Here is a 26,275-nt window from a genome sequence, read left to right on the forward strand (position 1 = left end):
TGGTTAGGGGGCAGACCAATGATCACATGTAGCAATAGAGAAAAACGTTTCATTTACAATAACAATATGAAAAGGAGGACTAGTTGTGATAGAAGCAAGCATAGGAAAAAAAAGAAAAGTCATAATATATTCAACCTCATGCTCAATGTAAAAAATTGCATCATGATGAAATATAGAACAGAGTGGACTTGAAATAGCAAACAAAGGCAGAATTTAAATATGGCACTTATTGCTGTCGTTATCGTGCATTTTGTGAAAGTCACAATATGGAATGGTGTGGGAGTTCATCTTACTATCAAACTCCCTTGCCTGGCAAATGCGAATGGGGAGGCGTAGTATGAGTGATTCAGTGCATGACATTTTCATCTCATGTAAAGGCCAAAGCAAGATGTGAGTCTTGCTATTTGTCTTCCCCTCAAACTCTCATGCTACAAGCATGGACATTCCAAGGAGGAGCTCGACAATATCCTACGGGGTAAGGTGACTCCTTTGGAGCTATCTTGTGTCGCAAACTGATTGTTGAAGACGTTTGGAGATTACTAAAGTGATCTAGAGGTCCTTCCTTGAGCCCATTCCTCTACAATCGGCTTCCCTTTGCCTTGGGCTGTGAGTTCTCCACCACTGGATCATCATCCTCTCATCTCCAAATGCTCTCGTCCTCGTGGGAGCATCTTTCCTTGCTGTATATCTCATTTCTAGCTTTCTCTTGGCATCTCTCTTTGCCATTTGTGTTTTTTTTAACTCTCCCTCAAGGGTGAAACCCTCTGCTCACATTTGGAGCCTTTTCCTTGTTGCTATATTTTTGAGCTACATCATTGGGTAAGCCTTTGTTGCATTGGTGGTTTCCAATTTCTACAAATCAGCCCTTTCTTTACTTCATTGCCTTTGGAAAGGCCTTGTGTTGCCTTTTGGGGAACGTTTTGCAGTAGGTACACCAAGAGATAGGATAGTCTTTTGCAGTTAAAAGCTTTGAAGCTTGAGCAATGTTTTGCCTTTTGATTTTGAGAGTTACCTTGCCAGTTGGTGCATTTGCCTTGAATTTCAGCACCATGATCAGTAGCCAGGATGATTTGTTTGGGATGCTTGGGGATGAGGACAAGCTTGATGGCACAAATTACCCCATGTGGCCATACATGATGGGGCATGCTTTGGTTGTCAAGACTTTGTTGAACATTGTTTCATGCATTGAGGTCAGGCCTACACGTAATGTTGCTTCTGGTGCTACAACCCACTACCTCTGGTACTATAGGTACTACTTCACACTCATCTGGTGATGGGTCTAATGCTACTTCTAGAGCAGCTGTGTCTTCTACTATAGGTACTTTTCCTTCCACACAGGAGCATATTTAGTGGGATGGTCATGATGCCAAATCACAAGCCTTGATTGCTCTTTTAGTTAAAAGGCTCACTATCCCTCACATCCAGTCTTGTAAGACAACAAAGCAAGCATGGTATTAGCTTTCATCCTTATATCAGGTGCAGAATGAGGCAAGGGTTGCCTATCTCCACAAGTAGTTGAAGGACTTGAAGCTTGAAGAGGGTGGCAACATGGATGCCTATCTTACCAGTGTGAAGGATTTCAAAAGGCAATTGGCCAACACTATTGAGGTGGTGCCTGATTCTCAGCCTGTTTCTAATATCCTTAATGGATTGCTTGACTCTTATCAGGGCTTTGCTACTACATTGAGGTTGGTTGCAGGTGGCAATGCCAACCATTATTCCTTTGACCAGCTGGTTAGCCTCTTACTTCGAGAGGAACAAAGTTGTGCAAACCATAATGCTTCTATGGCTAGTGATCAAGGCTTTGCTACCCATCATAAAAACAAAGGCAAAGGTGAGGTTTCAGCTAGTAAACCCCCTCATTCACATGGTGGCACTCCCACCATGGTTCTTGTTTGGGGGATAAGAATAATAATAAGGGATGCAACTACTACAGGATGACATTTCTAAATGCAAGAAGAGAATTGCATCTGAGAAGAATAAGAAAGAGTCTAGTCTTGTTGTATCTGGTTCTCCTAGTCTAGATGATTGAATGAGTCAGCTAACTTTGCACAAGACGCACTAGACTTTTCTTGTTACATGTTAGTATAATCCTGATGTTCATGATATTCATGATGTTTGCATGATAGTTTTTGATGTATTTGATGCCTAGATTTTTGATAGTGGTGCTAGCAAGCACATTATTTCCTATAGGAAGTTATCCAGCTCACTTGAGCATGCATCTAAGGGGGAACAGTCACATGTGCCAATAATGCATCCTATATAGTGAAAGGCATTGGGCAAGTTGCTCTTACTTATGTTTCTAGTGGTCTTGTCACACTAGAGAATGTGCTTTACATTCCAAGCATTTGCAAGAACCTTGTCTCTATTTCAGCTGTAGATACTTGTGGCTATTAGGTCCTTTCTGATGGTGTTCGATGTGCGGTCTATGTTGCTACACATGCCTTTACCATGGTATTGACTGGGACATTATCTAGAGGCTATATAGACTTGATACATATGACAGATGCTTGGATGATGCTAGACTTGCAGATGCATATGCCTTTGCTATTGATTCTTCTAGCATGGCAGATACCCATTTGTGGCATGAGGACACCTCAACTTTGGGGCTTTGGTGAAGCTACATAAGGATGGTATGGTTGTTGATCTTCCCAAAATGCATATGCCTTCAAAGCATGTTTGTGAACCTTGCTTGGACATTTTCCAAGGATGGGACGATTGGTGCCTCATGAAAGATTTATTTGGTTCATAGTGATGTTTGTGGACCCATGCGAGTTGTAGCTCTTGGGAGATTCTATTATTTTGTCACATTCATTGATGACTTCACCATGCATACTTGGATTTTTGCATTGAAATCCAAATTTGAAGTTTCTGCATACTTCAGGCATTTTATTGCCTTGGTTGAGAATGAGAGGGTTGAAAATTGTTCACCTTATTACAAAAAGAGGGGTGAATATATGTCAAAGGAGTTTGCTATTTTTTTGGCCTCATGTGGCATACATCATCAATGCACGGTTCCATACACTCAGCAGCAAAATATGGTGGCTAAGAGAAAGAAGATATCACTCATGGAGATGGCCAGGTGATGTTGAAAGGCAAGCACTTGCCTAACAAGTTGTGGTTGGATGCCATTTTGTGGTAATTACATTTTGAATAGATTTCCCACAAAGGCATTGAATACCATCACACCTTATAAGGCTTGGACAGGTCATAAGCCTAGGATTTCTCACATAAGGACTTTTGGAGGCTTGGCATATGCCCATGTGCCTTCTCAAACACACACCAAGTTGGATGATAAAGCTGTCAAATGCATTTTTATTGGGTATAGCTTAGAGAGCAAGGGCTACAAACTCTATTAGCCCTACACATGCAATAGTTTTGTCAGTAGGGATGTTTTATTTGATGAATCCTCCACTATGCCTTTGCTAGACTATAAAAAATAGCCCATTGTGTTGATGTCCCATATCTCTTTGATAGCTTTATGCTCATGATGATATCACATGAGGTTGCTCCTCCTACATTTGTTGGTCCTTTTGCAGCCACATGTGCATCATGATACTTTAGCCCCATTTGTAGCCTAATATGCCTCATCTTGATCAAGATATTTGTCCACAGGGCTCTTGACCAGGAGAGAGCTGAACTAGAGGAGCCCAAAAAGGTCCCCCATTGGCTCCTTTACACATTAAAAGACAGCAAGCATGATACTCCTCTGCCAGCCCATATTAGAGTAGATGTCCAAAAGAGCATGCTAATTTGGTTGCTTCTACATTGGTTGCTACAACATGCAATGAAGAGCCATTATGCCATAAGGATGCCTTTTTTAATGATTGTTGGTTGAAGTCTATGCAAACTGAATTGGAATCTATCTATTAGAATAACACTTTGGAGTTATATGACTTGGCTCTTGGCAAGAATGCCATTGGAACAAAGTGGGTTTATAAGATAAAACAAAAATCTTATGGTTCAATGGACCGTTACAAAGCCCGTCTTGTTGCTAAGGGCTATGCTCAGTAGCAAGGCATTGACTTTGAGGACACTTTTGCCCCCACTTCCACGATCACTACTATCCACATTGTTTTTACCTTTGCTACCCACTTTCATTGGGCGGTACATCAACTTGATATCAAGACAACTTTCCTTCATGGGCATTTGTAGGAAGAGATCTATGTTTCCCAACCTCTTGGCTTTGAAGTTGAAGGTTCTGAAAGCAAGGTATGCTACTTAAAGAAAGCACTCTATGGATTGAAGCAGGCACCCCGGGTTTGGTATTCCAGAATACATGCTCATTTGCTTACACTTGGATTTTAGAACAGCCCTACAAAGGCTACCCTTTACATCCACAAAAGTGGGATACATTTGCTGATTTTAGTGCTCTATGTGGATGACATGCTTGTGACTGGGACACATGCTGAGCAAATTGCAGCTTTTAAGCTTAACTTACAAAAGACATTTGCTATGTCTAATCTTGGTCTTTTGCATTACTATTTGGGCATTCAATTTGCTAGTAGCAAGGGGGGCATTTTGATGTCACAATCCAAGTATATTGGAAAACTTTTGCAACATTTTCAATTTGAGGATTGCCAGCCAATAGCCACACCATTAGAGCCTGGATTTCACTTCTCTTCTGATGAGGATGGCAGCGGCGCATGTGATGCCACCCTCTATCAGTAGAGGCATTGGTTATTTGATTTACTTTTGCCATACGAGACCCAACCTTCAGTCTGTTGTCTCACAATTGAGTAGATATAAGCATAGCCCCTCTATGCACCATTTGCAAGCCGTGAAGCATGTCTTCAGGTACCTCAAATGTACTCATCATTTGGGCCTCCTTTATGAGGCTGATTCTTCACATGTTATGCATGGATTCAATGATAGTGATTGGGTTGGATGTTTAGACACCCATGTGTCACATAGTGGCAATTGTTTCATTCTTGGTACTTCATACATCTCTTGGTTCTGCAAGAAACAAACTATAGTTGCTACTTCTAGCTATGAGGCTAAGTACAGAGTAGCTTTTATAGCTATAGTGGAGTGTGTTTGGCTCCAAGTAGATCTTCATCCATGTCAAACTACTCCCACCGTCATCTTCACTGATAGTTAGAGTGCTTTGGCTGTTGCACGGAATTCCATTTTCCATGCTCGCTCAAAGCATATTGAGGTTCACTATCACTATGTCGGAGAGAGATTATCAGCATGTGATATTCAGGTGTCTTATGTTCCCACTGAAGAAAACTTGGCAAATCTTTTTACGAAGACTCTTCCTCGACCTAAGTTTGAAGCTTTCCAACAAGCTTTGAACTTAGTACCTTTTGTGACTTGATCTGTTGTACCCTGTATAGTCATAGGTTGCTATATCCCTGTAGGATGAACATGTGCAACCATGACAGTAGATATTTAGCTTGACTATCACATGTCAAATAGAGATTATTAGCATGTGATATTCAATTGTCTTATGTTCCCATTGAAGACAACTTGGCAGATCTTTTTATGAAGACTCTTCCTCGACCTAAGTTTGAAGCTTTTCGACAAGCTTTGAGCTTAGTACCTTTTGTAACTTGATCTGTTGTACTATGTGCAGTCATAGGTTGCTATATCCTTGCAGGATGAACATGTGCAACCATGACATTAGATATTCAGGTATCCTAAGCCATGTCTAAGATACTTCATGGAGGGGAGTTTGTAGGCCATTCCATGGGCTATCCATGGGAGCCAATCATTCCTTGGTATGTGCGGGCCTAGTTACAGTCAGTTAGGTCAATTGGTATAGTTAGTACATGTACTACCTAGGACAATTAGGATACTTAGCCCTAAGGTTTTGTTATGTTAGCTCTCTCTTGAGCCTCCACTCACTTTTGCAGCAATTTATTACAACATCTCATTTTTTGTCTTCTTTCCTTCATTTTGAGCTTCCTTTGCTTGCCATATAGCCTACAAATTTTTGCTTGGGAATGTATGAGGAATATGAAATTTTATGTTTGGAGGGGCAGCCATCACGCAATGGTATGGATGGAGTTTATTAGAGTAAAACTTGTAGATGTTGAGGTGATGCAAGGGCCTGTTAAGTTGCTTTGGCCATAGGGATTCACAAGCTCAATTAGTAAGTGACTCCTTTAGAAAATGAATTAGAATTGTATGTTTTAATTTTGATACTTATAATTCAATTAGGTATTGAAGTTTTGGAATCCAGTTATAGTAGCATGTAATTTGTAGGTTGAATGAGCATGAAATCAAGAGGACAAATTTGAAGGATTTTACTTCCAATGCTTCTACACTATGCTATTGTAATGGCTTACACTTTTTAGCATACGTATTTGCCGAGGAATTTAATTAAATTAAGTTTTTAAAGCAAAATGAAGTCAACAGTTAGGTCTCTTGATACCTTTTGACATGGGAAGATGGTCTTCTTAGTATGTTGGAAGTAAAAACCGGATTGGATGTATGGATGTTGGTTAATCATCATAGTAGAAAGACTATTAAAATGAAATAGCTCAAAATATCTCTCAGCTATCTAGTAGCTTATCATAAGAGCAATGATCAATTGAAGAATAAAAAGAAAAAGAATAAACTTAAGTGTATTTGGTGCTAAGATGAGAAAGGTATGATTAATCATACATATCTATTCTTTACTCGTTGTTTCATTCTTTGAAAGTACTTTGGAGATGACGGTCTTTCATGCATGTCCTAACTACAGGGAAAATTGAGGCCTATTAATATATGAGGTTTGGTTTTCTATTCCATTAGTAGATCTCATTAATTACAAATCTTAGGCTTGGAATGGAGTAGAGGATAGCCCCACCTACTATTCACTTTAAAGGAAAGGATGGACTTGAAACTCTTGGAAAACTCTTTGCTTAAGCAATCTACATAGCTAGTAATGAGAGCAAAAGAGAATGATTGTCATTGTTGGATCCCCCTTTGCATTTGTGAGCATAGTTTGGAATAAATGGTAGAAGTGAGAAAGTGTTTATTGAGTAAGTTCTTTTGGGCATTTGTTCCACATATTCTTTGAGCTTTGATGTACTAGATCTAAGGTTTTTCTTCATTGTGTTGTAAGATGGGTCACAAAGGAAATACTTTTTAAGTAATTGATGTAGTTAACTAAGAAGCTTGAGAAGACATTGACACAAATACAATTCTAATGCTAGATGAGTACTTTGAGGATATAAAGCTATAATGATGGCTTTCTAGAGCATCTAGTGAAATAAATGGCAAAAGACAACTCCATGATCTATGCATCACCTTGCGTATAGGTAGTAAGTAAAAGGTTTGGATATTTTTGTATTTGTAACGTCTTTTTCACATAAGCCAAAATTTAAGTGGATTTATTTTCTTCATAGGAGGTGGTATTCTTTTGCTTGGATTACTTCATCTTATGCTATCATTTCCACATGAGTTAGGAGCATAGGTAGCCCTTTTTATGAATATGTTACACAAGATGAACCATGCTTTAACTAGAATCATGCTTTATTTAATGGGTACATGAGGTGGCTCAAGACAGATGACAAGAGGCATCCCTACACTTTGCAAGTCCTAGACTAGTACAACTAACTTTGATGGCTGTATATATAGGGAGTGCATGATCAAAGGAAAGGGAAATTTGAATGATTAGGTTATTAATAATTGTCCATGATGGGCACCCATGCACAAAGGTTTTCTTTTAATGCCAAAGAGAGGCTTGTGTGACCTCAGCTAGCAAGCGACGCACCATGTTAAAACTACAGGTTGATAGTGTAATCTAGCTCATAAGAAAAATAACAACATTGAGCCTCATCGTGGCATGTACAAGATGATGGTGGAATGTAGGATGTAGACTCTACAATAGACTCTCTCACATGAGGTGCACTATATTTATTTTGATTCTTACAAAGGCATTGCATTGAACTTTAGCTCAAAAAGTTTCTTGCCTTTTAGAGGTTGATTACTGTGATTTCTTGCACATTTATGGGATAGACTTAGAGTGCACTTTATCGCAATACCGTGGGAAACATTCTATCAATCAAATTAGCTTTGAAGGTCATACACATTCTATTCTTTACATTGTTACCAAATTTATAGAATTATTATTGGGTACTTAAGCATCATTAAAAAAACGAGTATTAGTGAAAAGTACATTATTAATTTCATATGCATCACTTTATTTAGTACTCCATTGGGCTTATTGTCCCCAAGATATCTTGCATTTTCTAACTTGATAGTTGACTACATAGATATGGGGATGCAAATTGCTATTAGTATTGTTATCACCCTTTAGATCAATGAGGTCTTTTTCTGAACATGATATGTATGTCAATCATATTAACCCTCATGATGAGAAAGTGTTTGTCATGATGCACCATTTAGACCAGTGAGGTCTCTTACAACTTGGTATTCTTTTGATACGATGTCAATCATGTTAACCCTCATTCTTTACACTCTAAACTTGGAGTCTCACAATATTATTATGCTAGATCATAGAAGTTGGGCATGATAGCTTTTTCCCAGAAGAGTTTTCAAGGGCATACAGAGCATAGAGAGGAATTACAACTCAAATATCGAACTTGAAATCCCAACCATTTTCCAAACTAGGACCATGCTGCCGTTAGAATCCTATCCCAACCATTTTCCAAACTAGGACCATGCTTCCTAATATAGTGCTATGAGATTTCCACCTTAGGATATGAAAAGAGATTTTAGAGGTTCTGTTTTTCTTTGGGAGGCAAAATGTGAGTCTACTACTAGTGATGGCTGCAAAGGCATCGAGCCATGCATGCATTGTAATCGTTGTGAATAGCTTCTATAGCTAGCCTTGTATTCTTTTCTCTTTCCTTGAATATCAATTGCTATTGCGCCAAAAAGAAAACAGGATAATTGGTATTTAATGTTGCATCCCATTTGAATAAGCCCTGCCCAAATCCCATTGTTGTGTATTCCATAATTACCTAAGATGAATGTAACATATAGGTAGGTACAAGAGGATAATTCTTGAATATTGCATTCTCTTTTCAGAAATCGCCACTTGTTTGGAAGCGTGAACGAGATAATCCTCTCATTTTGTCTGATTCTTCTAAATTCCTACTTGCACTCATCGAAAAGGTGGAAGGTCACGAGTCTTCTTTGCGTGTCACTCACTCTAGCTTCGGTGAGATCCCTTATATTTTGATTCCTCAAATTTATCGTTTCCTTTGTCCTTAACCTTTGTATACTCCTTTCATTCCTTTTCTTTGGATTCTCCCTTTCACCTGTATTGTCTCTCTCTCCATCGCTCATTTGGAGTAGTTTATCATAGAATACTTTGAGATTTTTGAACATGAAAGCATCTCGCAAGCAGCCTGCTCAAGCTGTATTGTGCTTTAACAATGTGAAGAAGTTCTGGTTATGAATAACGCACTTAAACACAACATGAGACTGGAGAGTCACATAAGGTGTCATCATACTTTTTGGATTTGTCAAGGACTATGGTGCCTCCTTATCGTAGTCCTTGGGGAAACTGGAGAAAGATCGCAGCAGCAGTTCTGAGGCGCTCATTAGGGTTTGTCAAGTATACATCGTGTGTCTAGTCTGGTAACTCACGAGATGCAAATGAAGCAAACTTAAATCCCTACTCTAGGTCCTATGAAGTGAACAGCCGAAGTCCTTATGTGGCGAAATAGTGGTCCGGCGGAACCTTGTCATAAAATCCGGGTTAGCGTCTGCATGTGGAATTTAGGAATAGATATGCTAATAAATTGCTGATTGATTGATTTCTTAAGGCCAAACCATAGATACATTTGGCTCTCGAAGGTCCTAATTGTTGTTCTCCTATTCACTAGGGCCTTACGCAATCAGTGCAGTTATTGTAGTGGTGAATGAAGATAATTCAAGATGGAGAAGAACCTCACATTATGGGATCACTCAAATCGGTTGCACTTTAATAACTAGAACACCTTGAGTAAGAAAGAAACGCCACAACTACGACTATCACTTGAACAGAAAATAACGAACTTAAGACTATCATTCCAGGTCTTTGAAAGACCGAAGGGTCTATGAGATTGAAACAACCTAGATACAATGAAAGCGAAGGGTGGGGCCACTAAAAATGCATCCACGCCCAAGGCTAGTGTTTGAGACGAGAAATATATACATTGTGTTGTTGTTGTTGGACAATATCCAAGTGCAAAGGACAAAAGGGGAGAGAGGTCCTTGGCCATCGGCCATTTGATCAGCTATCCAACCGAGTGAAGGGACCTGTGTATGCTGTTTGTGGGACCAACTCCACTACATGGCTGATGATAGATGAGATGATTTCCGCTTGGCAGTGGCTCTGGCCATTGAGGAAGAAAATTGCTAATGGAACGTCGCTGGTGCTTAGCCTATTCAATCAGTCCGGGTCCCTCCCTCCCTCGTCTATAATCTTCGGGAGGTGGTCTTGTCATCTGATAAGCACTATTGTCACTCTAGTTGTCTTCTACCCCAAGTCAAAGAGTAGCAAAGAGATGTTTGCGGTCCTCATTCGAGATCCACCCAAGGTCGAGTTTGGTCTGTTGTGCTCTTTGGGTCTCTACTATGCCTCGTCCCCTATTGCCCTTGGCTCGGGTCACCAAAAAAAAAAGTCAATGACGGTCCTCTAGTTGGGCTCTTCTTTGTGCTTGTAGGGCCGATCTCGATGTTGCTGAGTTTCAAGGAGAAAAATTGCTACATGGCTGATCTAGATGGGCCAAGAAATCTTTGAGTGGGTCAAAACCACTCTTGAATTGACAAAGGTGCTGTCCACTGGCCTCATAGAATACATGGCATCTAAATGCAAAGTGCTCCTCTATGTCGATCTTTTGCATATCACACAAAGTGCAGATGCCCGTCTCTCACGTGTAGTTAATAAGTAGCCGATAATAAGATACTTGGAATTGCCCAATTAAGATCCTCAATGTATGTGGAAGATGGATTCCAGTATGGCTCATGGATTTTGTAAAACCCTCCTCCGACATGTGCAAGGAGTGATCTTTGTAGAAGGTGAGTTTTATGGAAAGCTCCTAAGGTGCTACCCAAATCTTGTACGTGTGGAGCTGTAATAGTGCTCTAATGACTTGGTTCATCTTATGATAGTTGAGAGGAGTGGATGGACCCTAAAGGCTATGCTGATACAGTGGCAGTTTGTCCATATTGAGTCCCAGGTCTGCAACCATCTTTGTGTTTGACCAAATCAACTCTCTTATCCCTCTGTGAATACATTGCATATGGACTTAGTACTATGGCCCCGATCTTAGAAATGCTTTTCAACAAAGCGGCCTGCACCGGTTCCCCCCACACTTGGATCATTAACACCATCAATCCCATCCACAAGGCAGGGGATCCCATGAGCCGAGAAAAATATAGAACCATTGGCATGTCATGTCCAAGATCTATGCCTTAGTGTTCGATACACATGTTAGCCAGTTGCAGAGCTCCAGGGATTCAGAGCTAGTGGACATGTACGCTTCCGTGTTGATCATGCGACTCTAGATCACATCTGCACACTCCAAGGTGCCATTGAGGAGGCCAAAGCACAAAGATGTTACTTTGTGGTGCGACGAGGCAATACTTTGCGTCGGAATGCTAACGTACACTAACTATACTATCTTGAACTTTTGCAATCTATTCTTTGACCTGAGTCTATGATGTACTAACTATATACCTTTGCTGATACATTTTGTCGCAGTAGCTTACACACACACACACACACTCTCTCTCTCTTTTAATGAACACTTCCGTCTTAACCTCTCTGCTCTTCTCGAATGCATTCAACATTTTAATCACATTCATACATATTCTTGCATTACACACACATGATCATTTCTTCCACTTTTGTAAATGGTGAATACAATTGCAAATCACAGGTGAAGATTTGAATTTAAGTAAGTCCACTACCTAGATTGCATCTAACATTTTAATCATTCATACATATTCTTGCATTACACACACACGATCATTTCTTCCACTTTTGTAAATGGTGAATACAATTGCAAATCACAAGTGAAGATTTGAATTTAAGTAAGTCTACTACCCAGGCTACTTAGGGATCCACCTCTCTCACTCTTTGAGGATTTCGATGGGCAATTGTGTGTTTCCTCACATTGACTATGCATCGAGATTGGATGTCTCTAGAGAGGGCCGCATACTCACCCTCTCCAGCCTCTTCGTTCACCTGGATCAGAGACGTCTGGTGATCTTCATTCATAAGGCCGTACCATTTAGACCAACTACTTAAGGCACATAGACGAGATCAAGCTGCTCAGCTAGACTCCATCCAGAGTGTGATCACTAAGTTTTTTCATTTGGATAGCACAGGCCAGTAGTCCTCAAGGAGATGAGGTAGAGATACAATAGACCCATATACACAAATTAGGCTTGGGTTCTTCCCTCCATGTTTGCCACAGACTAGGGACATAATCAATGGGTGTGACAGTGCATTGTCCCACGGCTAGGAAACCACAGTGGACCACACATACTGCTGTAAGTCAAGACCCTCCCATTCATTCTTAGCCGCCCGATGGACTTGGTTCCTTAGACGATATACAGAGGACCACTATAGTGATGCAAAACTGCAATTCCCATTATCCCCATGGGCTCAGGCACTTTGTAAGTGTTTATGTTTGTTTTTGTCTTGGTACACATGCCCGCTTAGAGGCTTGACCTATTCAGCTCATTGTATCTCGTTTTTCTAGTCTCATCAACCCTTCGGTTATACTTAAATAAACTTTCTTCTTTCCTTTATGTCTCTAGTGCAATAGATGAGCTCATGGCCAACCATGGTAACCTGCGTCGTTTGGATGTCGTGTTGCCGAAGTCCTTGACTCTATAAAGCTATATGACCACTTGAAAGGCTACATCAAGCTATAGAGGATGGCTCCACTAACATAATATGATGTGGGACCAATGGCTTGCTACTATGGATCATTAGAGCAACAATTAGAATCTCTAGTCTCTTAATGTGAGACTAGTTTGTCTTAGATACAGAAATTTGTCCCGTAAAAAGGACTTCCATACATCCTAGCTGGACGTACAAGAGAGGAAAAAGGAAGAGACTTGGTTTTGTGGTCTTGGAATGGGAGTGAAAACACGGATGCTGTGGTAAGTGCAGCATACCACTTGCTCAAACTAGCCTGCATGGATGGTCTTATTGTGAAAATTGGGCCTAAGAAAAGGACCCCAAAGTACGTATACGATGCAACAATCTCCATTGGTGCCCCATTGACGGTAAACTGCTCTTGAAGTGCGGTTGCTCACGGCGTATAGAAGATAATGAGCTTGGTGTTACCAAGATTGACCTTCAGATCTTGTGTCTCATTGAAAGTTTGGAGTCATCCAAGTGTCATTGGAGACCTTCGGCTAATGATGTGAGTATACCACATCATCTGCATATAGTACAATAGGGACAAGAAAACTATCTAAGGGTGAGCTTTTCCTCCTAATGTCGTGATGAAGAACTCGAGCTCATAGATAGGCCAACAAAAAGGTCAACGATAAAGGACAACCTTGTTTGACACAATCGTGTTCATGATCTCCTCTGTCTACCTAGTTGACGTCTTGACTTTGCTTGATATCGGCTCATATAATGTCCGGATTGTGTAGATGATGTTTTGACTGTATCCTAGATCAAGTGTCTCTTGAATAGTTGAGCTGGTGGTACTGTATCAAAAGGTTTTGCGGAATCCACAAAGCAACACTAAACTCTACATTTGTGCTGGGGCCTCCTCAATGGCAGCTCTCAATGTGAAAATGTGGTCCAAATGTAGCATGATCTGCTGGAAAACCATTTATCACTGGTCCACCGACATCTAGTACAATGTCTGCTATGGTTTGACCTGTGATTTCTATGCAAAATCTGGGGCGATTCTTTAGTGCTTTTTTGAAGCAATTTTTGTTACTTTTGATTGCAGAGTTGGGTCGATCAAAATAGTGTCCTCACCGTTAGGCATATATGTTCATAGCCAACATCATGGCTTGAAGCATTGACATCGACACAGGTAACTTAGCCAAGTCAGTGGCAACATCAGATGGTTTGAAGTCGGGTAAGGGTTTCCTCACATAAGTGACTCAAATACCCTTTTTTCTTGTTTTCGGTCAATCACTAGCTCTCCTAGGTTTCCACTTCCGAGCCAATTATTAGGCCTCTTTTCTAATCAGAGGTGGATTTTTGTTAAGTTTGATACTCTCATGTTTAGCATTAGGGAGCCCTTTTATAACTATGCTGGGTGCCTTCTTGATTGTTGATCCGGTTTCACCAGCTTACAGGGTTCATGGCCAGCAGGTCTCTTGGATAGAGATGTATGATGCATTGCTGCCTTCCCGTGCATGCCATACGTTTTTGCCAGAGGACAATGTTTGGGAGACGGTGTCTAGCATCACTACTTGAAACATCTGGGTTGCTCGGTGCAGTTAGGTGATGGGTGGCTGGCAGATCCCTCCGACGGCTACCCTCCTCGCCATTTGGCAGGACATCATCTTCGCTCTGCGCACCACTTGGGAGCTTGGTACTTCGGGTTCAAGAGCGACCACCAAAAAGCGGGAGCATGTCTGCAAGGCTTGGCCTGCAGGAGACTTTTACACCTTTTGCTGGATGTATAGACCACCACCCTGGTTGTTAGCCCTTGTTTCAGAGATTCCCTGGGTTCTTTGGAAATTGGTTTCTGACAGCCAGTTTTCTCATTGTACTTACCATCTTTAGCTTCCGGTTTGTATGGTTTTTTCAAGCATTATTAGAAGTCTGGAAAAAAAAAAAACTATGTTGGGTCGACTGAGTATTTCTTCGAACGAGACCTCTTTATTATTCACCTTTTGTCTTGGATCGAGTCATGCTATATACCTTAGGAGTCAGCAATAGAGATTCGCATTTCCTGGGCGTCGATTTTGATGTGGATGTTGTATTTCCTTTAGAAATCGCATGAACTTTTGACCTTGCTTCAAGTGGCTTCGAACAATGATTATTTGGTCCAGGTTCACTCTTAGTTGCATCATACAATTTCAGGTCTTTGCTTTGTGACCAGCCTTCAAGCAGTAGACACAGCGTACGTTGGGACATTCATATTAATAATTGCCATTCTCTTTGCAAGCTGCACACAACCCCAACATTTGGGACATTTGGTTTTGGTGTATTTGCTATTTTGTGTGCTTTTTAAAGAACGTTCACATCATCTGCTAACAATTTAAATCTTTTGTCTACCATTTGATGGGAATTCATGATCATGTCTTTAACCTTATTTAGGTAATCATCAAAAGGTGGAATTGTATAGGTTTGGTGAGGATGTTGAATTACAGGTTTCACTCTAGTGAGAGGTGACATTGTAAGCATAGGGGGGTGTGAGCGCCTATTTGATTGAGTGTTGATGTTTAGCCACCTCACTCGGAATGACGTCTCCCAAAGGATTTTCTCTCCTCACAAATATTTGGATCTGCCTCTTCAATCCTCATATAATAGCTCAGTGACTGTGGCTGGTTTGAGGATTATCCTTCCATTACTCTGGCATACCAATTCTTGAACTTTGTGAGAATAATCTTTCGCTATCTCGGTCGGTCGTTGGTACAAAGTATGCCACCTTGAAAACAAGCCCCGAACAGTATATTGTTCCAATTCGCTTCGAATTGACCTTTGAAACTTTGTCAATCAGCTATTGATCGTGGTTGCAATCGAATGTACCAGGTCCGTGCTTGATCTTTAAACGTTCTTGCCAGATACACCATTTTATGTATATCCTCAACAATTGATTGGATAGCATAGATTTATTCAAATGTAAAGGAGGGCCTTCCCCTGATACACCATGAAAATCAGGAATTGACCAATTCCCTCGGTATGGGTAGCATAATAGGAGGAAGAACAATTGCGACTCGTGGTACAGCCATTGCCAGGGGAACAATGGGTGGTGGAGGTAGTACTTTTGTTCCATTGGGTGCTACACTTGTACCCACCATTTTATGAGAAAAGTAGGGATTATGGCAGACGGCTGTGATTGAATTGAGTTTGGATTGAGTTTGGATTTTGTGGGAATTTACCAATCCTGTCCTTCCTCTTTGATCTGTCCTTCTAATTATCTAATGCATTGGCAAAGATTATTGTGATTTGGGAAGAGGTATTCGACTGTTGCCATCTCATTATCTTGGACAATTTTGTTGTGGTAACTCTTCTATCCAAAGTTAAATCTCTCAGGAATCAAGGATCTACTCTCAGGTGTTCTCTTCGAATTTTGTGCTAGCTTCGAGGGTCTAATTTCCATCAGAGCCTCGAAAGCCATTGCTATTCGTGGGTCTAGGTGAATTGCTGTAAATAAATTATACGATTTAGAGTCTTCAAGTATTGGTTTTGGTTAGGGATAAATCATGGATAAGCGCACACCATGCCCACAAAAATTCTTAGCTCTTCAAATGATGAGGGACCGAGGACTTATTTGTCATCAACAAGATCACCACCTCGGGATATAGCTCTCCGGGCAGACCTACTAGATATTGTAAATGTTTTCGACTCAGACTAATGTTTGGATTATATTGAACGATTTGAAAGACGAAACTTTCGTCAATGAAGGAGAGGACCCTCAACAAGCAGCGAGATACCTAGTTCAGGCATCGCCCAGCCTTGGCACTCTTCAACATTGAACGATTCGCTAGAGTCGAGTCAAAGTCATAGGAATGCAGAGATTTCCACATAAATGTATCAACATTTGTTGGCTCTACATGATGATTATTGCCTCTGGACGAAAAGAACAAATAATGCATTATCACACAGATTCATTTCGCTTTACACAATCGAACAAAGAAGGAAAGAGGCTGAAAGATTAAAGAGTTTGATAAGCCATTTGCAAATTTCATAGTAAAAGTGGACACTTTTGGTGTCAAGTATACAAAGAGGAGGACGAGAGAACGTCCAAGTCTCTCTCTTGCTTCACCATGCCGTGGCCCAGCTTTAGAATCGAGTTGCTTTGTGAACTCATATGTCCATCTGTATCCACTCGCTTTGCTCTATATTTTGATCTTCCACTCCATCCTACTTATTGAATCACTCACACACACGCAAGCAGTTTTCTCTCGAATCGCCACGCATGGCGTCGTTTGACATCATGCTCCACATAGAAATGAATGTAAAGATGCCACTGATCTTGTAAAACGATCCGCTCCAATCGACCCCCTTCGTGCTATCAAGAAAAGAGGAGAGTGAGTTTAGAAATGTGTCCCATGTTGATGGGAGGGTAATCGAACTGCAATATTGTGTTGGGGCTCGATCCCTGTAGCCGTCCTTCGTCTTCCCGGAGTAGATGCATGAAGGCTTTGAGCGGGAGCTCTGTGGAGATGATTCTTATGGATGGTCTTGCCAGGGCGATTGTTCACGAGGAAGGAAATTAAGGAGGCTGGTGGAATTCCGAAGAGTTGTAAGTGGTAAGAACAGTAAGGTGGTCGAATTCCGACAGAGTTGTAAAGAGGCTGTTGGAATTCTGACAGAGTTGTAAGTGGTAAGAACTGGAAGGTGGTGGAATTAAAGAGGCTGGTGGAATTTCGACAGAGTTGTAAGTGGTAAGAACAGTTAGGTGGTGGAATCAAAGAGGCTGGTGGAATTCCGACAGGTTGTAAGTGGTAAGAAGTAAGGTGCTGGGCTTACTTCTCATTCCTTCGTAACATGATTCTTGTTTAAGATGTTAATCCCCATGATTAGTGATGAGCTGGCTGTTGCTTTTACCTGGTCCGCATCATGATTTCCTCATAGAACTAAGGGGAGTTCTAACATTTCTCCTTATTCTCCATGCAAATCCACCGTAAGACGGATTTTTGATTGAGGGTAGCCTTGATAAACTTGCCAGCTGTCCACTCCGATTCCAGTGATCACTGATTCGAACCCCATGTTTTTGAGCCATTGTGGGCCTAGCAAGTGTTATTACATGGATTTCGTTTTTCCATACAGAATCTTGCTCGAAGGATGCTTTTGACTGGTGAAACATTCTCAACAGGGAAGTGCTAAACAAAGATGTGTGGGATGTGCATAATGTCTTGTATTTTCAAAGTTTAAAGAAGAAACTTCTATCTATCAGTGCTATCACTAAGCAAGCAAAGAGGGTCAAATTTGATGAAGGTGAATATCTCATACAGGACAAGAATAATGACTTTAAAATCAAAGCAGAGGAGTTGATGAAGAAGGCTTATATAAGCTAACGTCATCTACATTGGACTTTAAAGCCTATATCTCCCAACTGGATATGAAAGAAGTCTTTGGACACTTAGGCATGCAAGTACTGGTTCTTATGAAAAGGAAAGTCTTATCTTCAATAGGACAAGATGATATGCAAGGGTTGTATCTTGGGAATACATAGTTGTGAGACATTCCGAAAGAAAGGTTCATGGAAAAATGGTATCCTTGAATTGATACACTCAGATCTTTGTGGTACATTGAGTTTCAGATCTGTAGGAGGTAAAGTATACTGTTTGACATTCATAGATGCCCATTCAAGGAAGACTTGGGTGTACTTCTTGAAAAGGAAATGCGAGATTGTTATATATTTCAAGGAATTCGTTGCCAAGGTTGAAAATTGAACTGCCAAGCTTGTAAAAGGGCTCTCAGATTGGAGTATAAGTCAATGGAGCTCATTGAATTTTGTAAAGAGAAGGGAATAGAAAGACAACACCCTACTTTCCGTACTCCCCAATCAAATGATGTTATATGTTGATGACATAACGAGGAACTAAGAAATAGGCCATAGAAGGCCTTAGCTAGATGTATTACTATTTAGGAATCGAGTCTGGAGAGACGAGATAAAACATTCATATCCCAAAAAAGTATGCAAATGAAAGACTCAAAAGATTTAGAATAGAGAATTGCAAGCCAATTAATACACCAATTGAAGAATAACAATAATCCTAGAATAGATGGCACATTATGAAAGCAACAAGTAGATTTGACCATCACGAGATTGTACATAGCTTTTCTAGGTCTATTCCCCCCCTTGGAAAAATAAAAAATGAAAACATAACTACCTCTGACACCTCTAAAGTTAAAGAATCTAGAGTCTCATACGTTGTGTGCCTCTTACCATAGCTTCACAAGAAATGTATGTGTACGCATTGGGAACATAACTGTCATTGATCAACTTGCATTATAGAAATTTAAACTACCTTGAGCCATGAGACTTGAGGTCAGACAAGTTTAACACTTAGTACATGTGTCAATTCTGAATAGAATCAAAGCTGATATATCACATATGATATGAGTCATAACTCATTGGATAAATTGAGAACTTGAGCATGGATGAACATAAGAGGCTGAACATGGATGAGTAATTACAACTTATCAACTTCAATATTCTACCTCCCTTTCAAATCCAACCAACTCAAAATGCTATGCCCCTCCCCCCCCCAACCCACCTCCCCCCCCCAAAATTTTTTAAAAAAAGCCCACAAATATATACATACATATGTGTTGGCATGCTCCTTATGAGTAAGAGGGGGGAGTGACACCGCACTTTTGATACAGATGGTAGGACCATCTGGAGATTTTCGAAATCAAGCCCGGGGCGCGTTTCACACACCATTGGCACCAGTTCTTCCTCTGTGAGAGTGTTCAATCTCCCACTCGTGATAAGAGAATAATAGAAAGCTGAATATTGGGATGAAAGATGAGACAATAGTGTGATGGCCATGTCCTCCGATGAGATCTCCTTCCTTGCTTGGAGAACCTCCTGCTGAAGTGACTGGAGCTTGTTGATGTGCTCCCACATGGTGGCTGACTCACTGGGATTTAACATTCTCATTTGCACTTCGAGGAGACTCGATTATAGAGGGACGCCGGGTGCTCCCATATGCCCTTGTCCAGTGTCATGTGCTTGACGTGGTTGATAGTTTGAGGAGTACAATTCAATAAAATAAAGGAATAGACGCGTGCATTTACCCGATCCCAGAGTTGGGCCAAGGTCTTGGCCTCCTTTTACTCAAGGATCCCATGGTGCATTGCAAGCAGATGTGGCTTATTGATGCCCACAAGGATGAAGTTGGCCAAGTGATAGGACTGAAGTACAGACGCCATTGTCACTCTCCAAAACCCCATAGTTGTTGCCATCTAATTGATGGTCAATGGGAAAGGTGGGTAGAATGGGCATTTTGACCTGTTTCTCAGTCATCTCAAGTAAAGTTGCCATCTCGGAGTGGTGGAGAACTAGCTCTTGTGAAAAGGAGTGGGAATGGAAAGCAGAGAAGGTGGCTGGAACAGTGTGTGCGAAGGGAGAAGAGGCTGCTCCGATGCTTGCTGCCTGCAACACCTTCTCAACAGTTCCTTGTTGTCCACGCCTTGCAACACCTTCTCCAAAGAATTGCCTGCCTTGCCTTCTTCAAGCACTCCTCTATACCCAGTCTGTCCACTCCTTCCAGCAGCAAACACTATCAGTCCCGAAAGCTTAGTGCTCTAATATTACATGCACAATCATCACATCAAGACAAGGGCGATGCTTTCATCGATGCGCAATGCAATAAGGGTGGGTGGAATATGGGACAAAATGGTATCTCGGTACTATCCACGCCTCAGTGCAAAGCGCCTCAAAACAGCGACCTCCGAACAGCAGCATACTCTGAGCTGTTGCTTGCTCCAAACGCTCTCCAGGTCCTAGCTTCTTGTCCACTAATACCAGGCGAAAGTGCATCGGAATGAAACAGCAAACCGGGAGCACACCAAGCAAACTCAAACAGCAAGAAAAATGTGATGGAGGAAGTGACTTTTGAGTTCGTGAGATCTCTTGTGAGGATTTCGATTTTGGTCTTTGTTCTTTTGTTTGTGGGAGTTCTAGGTTCTCTTTATTGAGTTCCTTCAATCTCTTGTGATAAAAATATGTTAGATATTTATGTGTTTGAAATTTGTTTGTGGGAGTTCTAGGATCTCCTTGTTGAGTTCCTTAGATCTCTTGTGAGATAAATTTATTTGTGAGAGTTTGAGGATCTCCTTGTTGAGTTCCTTAGATCTCTTGTGAGAAATGTGCTTGTTTTTGTGTCTATGAAATTTGTTTGTGGGAGTTCTAAGATCTCCTTATTGAGTTTCTTAGATCTTATGTGAATAGGATTTTGTATGTGGGAACTATCAAGGGATAGTTGAGTGCCAGACTAAGTGTCTAAGAGGACATCACATGATATCTAACTTAGGCTACAACACACAACTATCAAGGGACAGTTGAGTGCCAGACTAAGTGTCTAAGAGCGCGTCGCATGATATCTAACTTAGACTGCAACACACAACTATCAAGGGGTAGTTGAGTGCCAAACTAAGTGCTTGAATATATCTCTAAACTTAGACTATAACACACAACTCTCAAGGGAGAGATGAGTGCCAGAATAAGCATCTATGAAAACATCCCTAAGCTTGGACTGCAACACACAACTCTCTTAAGAGAGATGAGTGCCAGCCCAAGAGTTCCTACTGACACCCGTAGACCAGGGAAAAACTCGCATCTATTGCTGAGGGGCAAGGGGCCCTATGTATAGGGGTGACCCCTTTGTAGAGTAGGCCGACTTGGAAGGCCTAACCTGACCCAGGTTGGTTAGGTCTGGTCCGGTTTACCTGACCAGGTTGGGTTGTTGAACTGGCCCCCAAACCTGCCCCTCGACCCAGGCTGTTGGGGCCCCCTGACACAGCAATACAGCCCCATATCCAGCCCTGGAAATAAGCCCTTGACCTGTGTGGAGCCGTGGCAGGATGGCGATGACATGCCTCTGCCCTGGTCCAGCCCTCTTGATTTACCTCATACTGGGCGGGCACACCCACAAAGCAGTCCTCAGTCCCTACTGTACATCAGGAGATGCCAAACTCTAACAGGACTATGGATTTAGTTCATTGACCCATCCTTGGATCTCTTGGTGGTTAGTTTGTTAAACGGGTGAAAAGAGTGGTAGTTAGAGCTTAAGCCTGGGCTTAGTTTAGACCACCTATGACTTCATGTCACTGGCAGTTGTTTAGAGATTTTTAAGAGGCCACATAAGGTGGCATACCCTCACGTGTGTCATGCAAGCATGCACTCAGCACTTCACACTTTAGAAGCCAATCAGATGTTAGTATTGCATTTGTGTTAGTGCATTTTGATTCGGCACATTGTATTAGTGACATATGGGTGGCTTGACCCAGACTCTATGGAGAGCTCAAAGGGTAGCTTTACCGTCACAGCTTCTCACCTCTTCAAGGTTTGCTTTGTATGGGGTTCATTGTGCATTTGCAGCTAGTTGTCGCATTTCAGTTGTGTGCATTCATTGTAGCCAGCGTTGGCATGCAGCAATTTAGCAGTGTCTGCATTCTAGCTTCTACCTGCGCTATGTGTCTAGAGGGCACTTCAGTCTAGAAGGCCTCCACCTCTTTTTTTTTTTCCATAGTGACTACCACATTCTTTTCCTCATTTTTGCTTGGAGTCTGTAGCTTGTTGCAAAACTCTCCTGCATGCGTTGCTTAAAGTCATCGGAAAATGTCAGAACACATGAGCCGTCCAAGCTGTCTCCTCGCATCTATGTACATGCCAATGCATCAAAGTATGCATTGAGAAGTGTCCTAATGCAACCCAGGGATGATAAAATGGACTGGTGATCAAAGTATGCAGTGGGAAGTGTCCTAACACAACCCATGGAGGTGATTTGGCCTTGCACAAACCATTGTCCTATCGTTTCCAATTTGATGTTCTTGAGCTACTTTTTCCTGACTTTGGATTTACTGCATAATGTTTGTTACCCAGATGTTTTGGAGCCATACAAATTCACACTAGGTTCAAAACAAAGTTATACAAGGACTCTTGACAGTATTGAGCAACCCAAAGCATATAGAGGCTTAGGGAAATTCTCTAGGCTGACCTGGATTTTAATTCCAGTGAGCATAAAACTTTGCTATGCTTCCACAGCCAGAGGTTAGCAGTGTAATGAGTAGGTCCCACGACATTCCAATGATTTGAAAAATATTTCATAATATTTTTCCACCATAAATTGGAAGGGAAATCATGCATAACACATAACATACAGAAAGTGTAAGGTTTAGAGAAAAGATAGAAGTCAGAATGGTTTGTGAATGAGGCCTACTTCCACAAGGAGATATCATGGTCTCTTCACCAATTGAACTTGTGAGACCTGCTGTGGGATCTGGTCTCAAACGGCAGGAGATCATATACTCCTTCTTCACAGGAGCAGCAGTCGGGAGACATCGTGACTGTGCCAGGCTAGTAGAAGACTGGACACAGGCCCTGCGAGCACCAGCCCCATCTGAGGTACCATCATTGCCGCATCTCGATGTCAGGCCGCTTCACTACACCCACGAGTACACCCTATTGAGGGGAGTCGAGGATATCAGCAACAGATTTGGAGCTCCTCTTTGGGAAGATTAGTTGATGTGCTAACTGTGTAAGATCTTCTATTACATGTAGAGCTTACACAGTGCTGATGTTTTTCTGTGTTGGCTATGAAGGAAGATGCCTCACTTACTTGCTTTTGATGGTGGGTTCTTTTAGGAGAGTTGTATTGGTCTGTGCAGCATGACTGGCATTTTTTCTATGTACTGTGCAGCATGACTGTAGCATTTTTTCTATGTACTTTTCTGTTATTCCACACATCTTCTTGAATAAATTCCATCTCTTCTAATGATTGTTTGCTTCAACTTATTTTCCCCGTCTTTTTTTTTTTGGCTTCTACAAGATGATCGCTGCCCTTTCCTTTAGACTTGGCCATGTTCTTTTAATAAGTTTTTATCATTCTTTTTTCCCTTTACTCGCTGATGATAACAGCTATAAACTTTGCATTCTCATTTCAGCACAATATTGGAGAAGTCCTCGTCACTTTGTGCATGGTCCTACGTTGATATCAGGGCTATGCCTCTTACAGCAGGTATGCAGCAATCTTTTAGCAAAGGGTATTAAGTAGGTGTACTAGAAAACTTTATTTTGTATTCTGAAAGGAGAAGAGCATGCATATTTTTTTTCTGGGGAGGGGGACAATTGGCTTAGTTTTTCTTGAGTTTGACGGGTCGGTTCCCTGTTCTTTCTTGTCTCTGGAAGTAAGTATTTTTTCCTTTCCCCCAAACAAAGCTTACTCTTGAGGTTGCAGTCTAGGGTTATGGCCTGTGACTTTGCAAGGTGGCTTAAAAGACTGCTAACCTGTCCTGTACTTGCTCTAAAGGGGTTCAAACCTCACCAAGTCTTGGACTGCTTGATGTGCGGTACAAAATACTTGGTGCAACATGGTTCATAGGAGCAAACCCAACAAAAGCAAGCCCAACAAGAGAAAACCTAGATCACCGGTAATGATTCAGTTCCTTGCCCCCCTTTCTTGGCATCAGTCAACCTACAGAGAAAATTTGTAGTTTTTGAAAATCTTATCGCGCGGTGGATTTTATATTATGCAGGTGAAGATTAGAAGTCCATTTAAAGGCCATTCTAAATGCTTCTTCCAAATGTCATTAGTGGGAGTTACAATGAATGTTGAAGTCATACATATTATCTTGTATCTTGATTTCTTTTCTTCCCGGTCATGTTGGAACAGACAAATGGCAAGGCAACAGATGGTGCACAATTAAATGCTCAATTGGGAATCATTGGTTTAAGAATTTCCCATGTTACAGCTGATGGTAATTGTTTGTTCAGGTAGGTCACTGCATCCTTATGTTGTTTAAGAATACTTTTCAGTTGATGAAATATCTGTTTCTGTGAATTTCAAGTCTGAATAAGCCAAGTGTATCAGAGCTATTGCTGATCAACTTGAAGGCAATGAGGAGGAACACTTAAAATATCGCAAAATGGTGATCGAGTATATAGAGGTATGATTCATTCTGTTCTATGGAAATGCTATATTTCAAAACTCTAATGGTGCTATTATGGTTCCAAAATTTCTAGTGACTATCTTGTGGAGTGAGCCGGGTCTTTAATGTTTGATCCAAACTATTATTTTTTTGATCTGTACGTTGGAAAGATTGCTATATAAGGGAAACTGACTCGGCTAGATGCCGATTAGTTTGGGGTGTAGGTTAAAGGAATCAGTGTCAACAGGGTTAGGATAGTTTAGCATCTCCAATCTCATTTGTATTGTGTCCGTAACAAGCCTTCAATATGTACATGAGCGCTTGAATGCTTCACATGCCATGTAATTGTATGTTGCTGCTCATTGTCACTTTATTTTTACTATCACTATCGCTATCTCTATCGCTGCTGTCATTGTCACCGTCACCCTTTTTCTTTCACTCTTGGGGTGTATGTTAAAGTAATTTATGTGAACATGGCTAGGATAGTCTAGCATATGTTCAATATTGTTAAGTATTGCGTTTATATCTTGGGGTTCAATATATGCATGAGCCGTTTCGTTTTTCATGCCATATGATTGCACATTGCTGCTCAATGTCACTGTTACTCACACTCATTCTGATCCCCACATGGACACTGCCATAGTGTTGCCGACTATGTCAAGGGATGCCCTTGCCTTCACATCTAAGATCTCTGATCAAACCATCCCCATTTCAGACACGCCCCAACAAAACCCGCGCCCCCCATGGAGGAATAAACCGTGGTAGAGCGCTGATGTCAATCAACGTAAGTGGTCTGTTGTTGTCTCCGCATAGTAGCTCTCTGTCGAACAAGTGCCATCCTCACTCTCATTGCTGTGTTCCTAGTCCAACAAACATGGAGGGGAGATTCCCAAGTGTCGTCTGTGTCAACGCGCTGGTGAGTTTGTTGTGTCTCTTGTTCTGAGTTTTTGCTGTGTCGTTTGACTGCTGGTCCATGCTATCTGACTAATGAAAATGAGAGTTCACCCTCTATGTGGACTTTGATTGTGTCTCACGATCTTGTCTCTGTGTCTAGAGCAACTGGTCATTGTGTTGTACGGACTCGTGGAGGAAGATCGCTACTCGTCTCTAATTCGGATGAACCAAGAGGCTGGAGAGGGGTCCTAATCCATCTTTGAAAGATGATAGTGGCAGCCTTGGATCTCATAGTACACAAGGCATCTGAAAGCAAAGTGCTCTTTGACTTAATCTCCTGTAGATCGCATATAGTGGAAATTCGATGCTCTCTAGGTATGCTGTCAACCTATCTCGTCTCAATGCATAATCGGTGAGGAGAAACATGGAATTTCCCAATTGAGTTCCTTAATGAGTCGGAGAGGTGTATCCGTTTATAGCTTAGCGGGTCCATGAGGCCCTCCTTTGATATCCATAGTAGGCATTGCCCTCTGTAGAAGCTAAGCTTTACAGGAAGCTTGCCAGGTGCTACCAGGTCCCATATGTGTGTAGTTGTAAGAGATCCTCTTGAATGACTTGGTTTGCCTTGTGGTAATTGAGCAAAACCGAGGGGCCTCAAGGCTATATTGAAAAGGA

At 41.4% G+C, this 26,275-nt stretch overlaps 1 protein-coding gene across 1 annotated transcript in view; it reads left to right on the top strand.

The window, feature by feature from the left end:
• Window positions 1–8,988: 8,988 nt before the first annotated feature.
• The window catches only part of LOC147903510 (SEC-C motif-containing protein / OTU-like cysteine protease family protein), a 49,195-nt gene continuing 31,908 nt past the window's right edge, over window positions 8,989–26,275 (top strand). Inside the window, exons 1-5 of the mRNA XM_087372674.1 lie at window positions 8,989–9,118; window positions 23,723–23,796; window positions 24,088–24,208; window positions 24,451–24,551; window positions 24,649–24,724. Coding sequence (XP_087228800.1) covers window positions 24,149–24,208; window positions 24,451–24,551; window positions 24,649–24,724 — 237 coding nt within the window. The 5' untranslated portion in view covers window positions 8,989–9,118; window positions 23,723–23,796; window positions 24,088–24,148. The remainder of the gene's footprint in view (window positions 9,119–23,722; window positions 23,797–24,087; window positions 24,209–24,450; window positions 24,552–24,648; window positions 24,725–26,275) is intronic.

This window comes from Dipteris shenzhenensis, chromosome 3, assembly GCF_047967505.1.
Source record: "Dipteris shenzhenensis isolate YYH24624 ecotype China chromosome 3, Dip_SZ_1.0, whole genome shotgun sequence".
Classification (NCBI taxonomy): Eukaryota; Viridiplantae; Streptophyta; class Polypodiopsida; order Gleicheniales; family Dipteridaceae; genus Dipteris; species Dipteris shenzhenensis.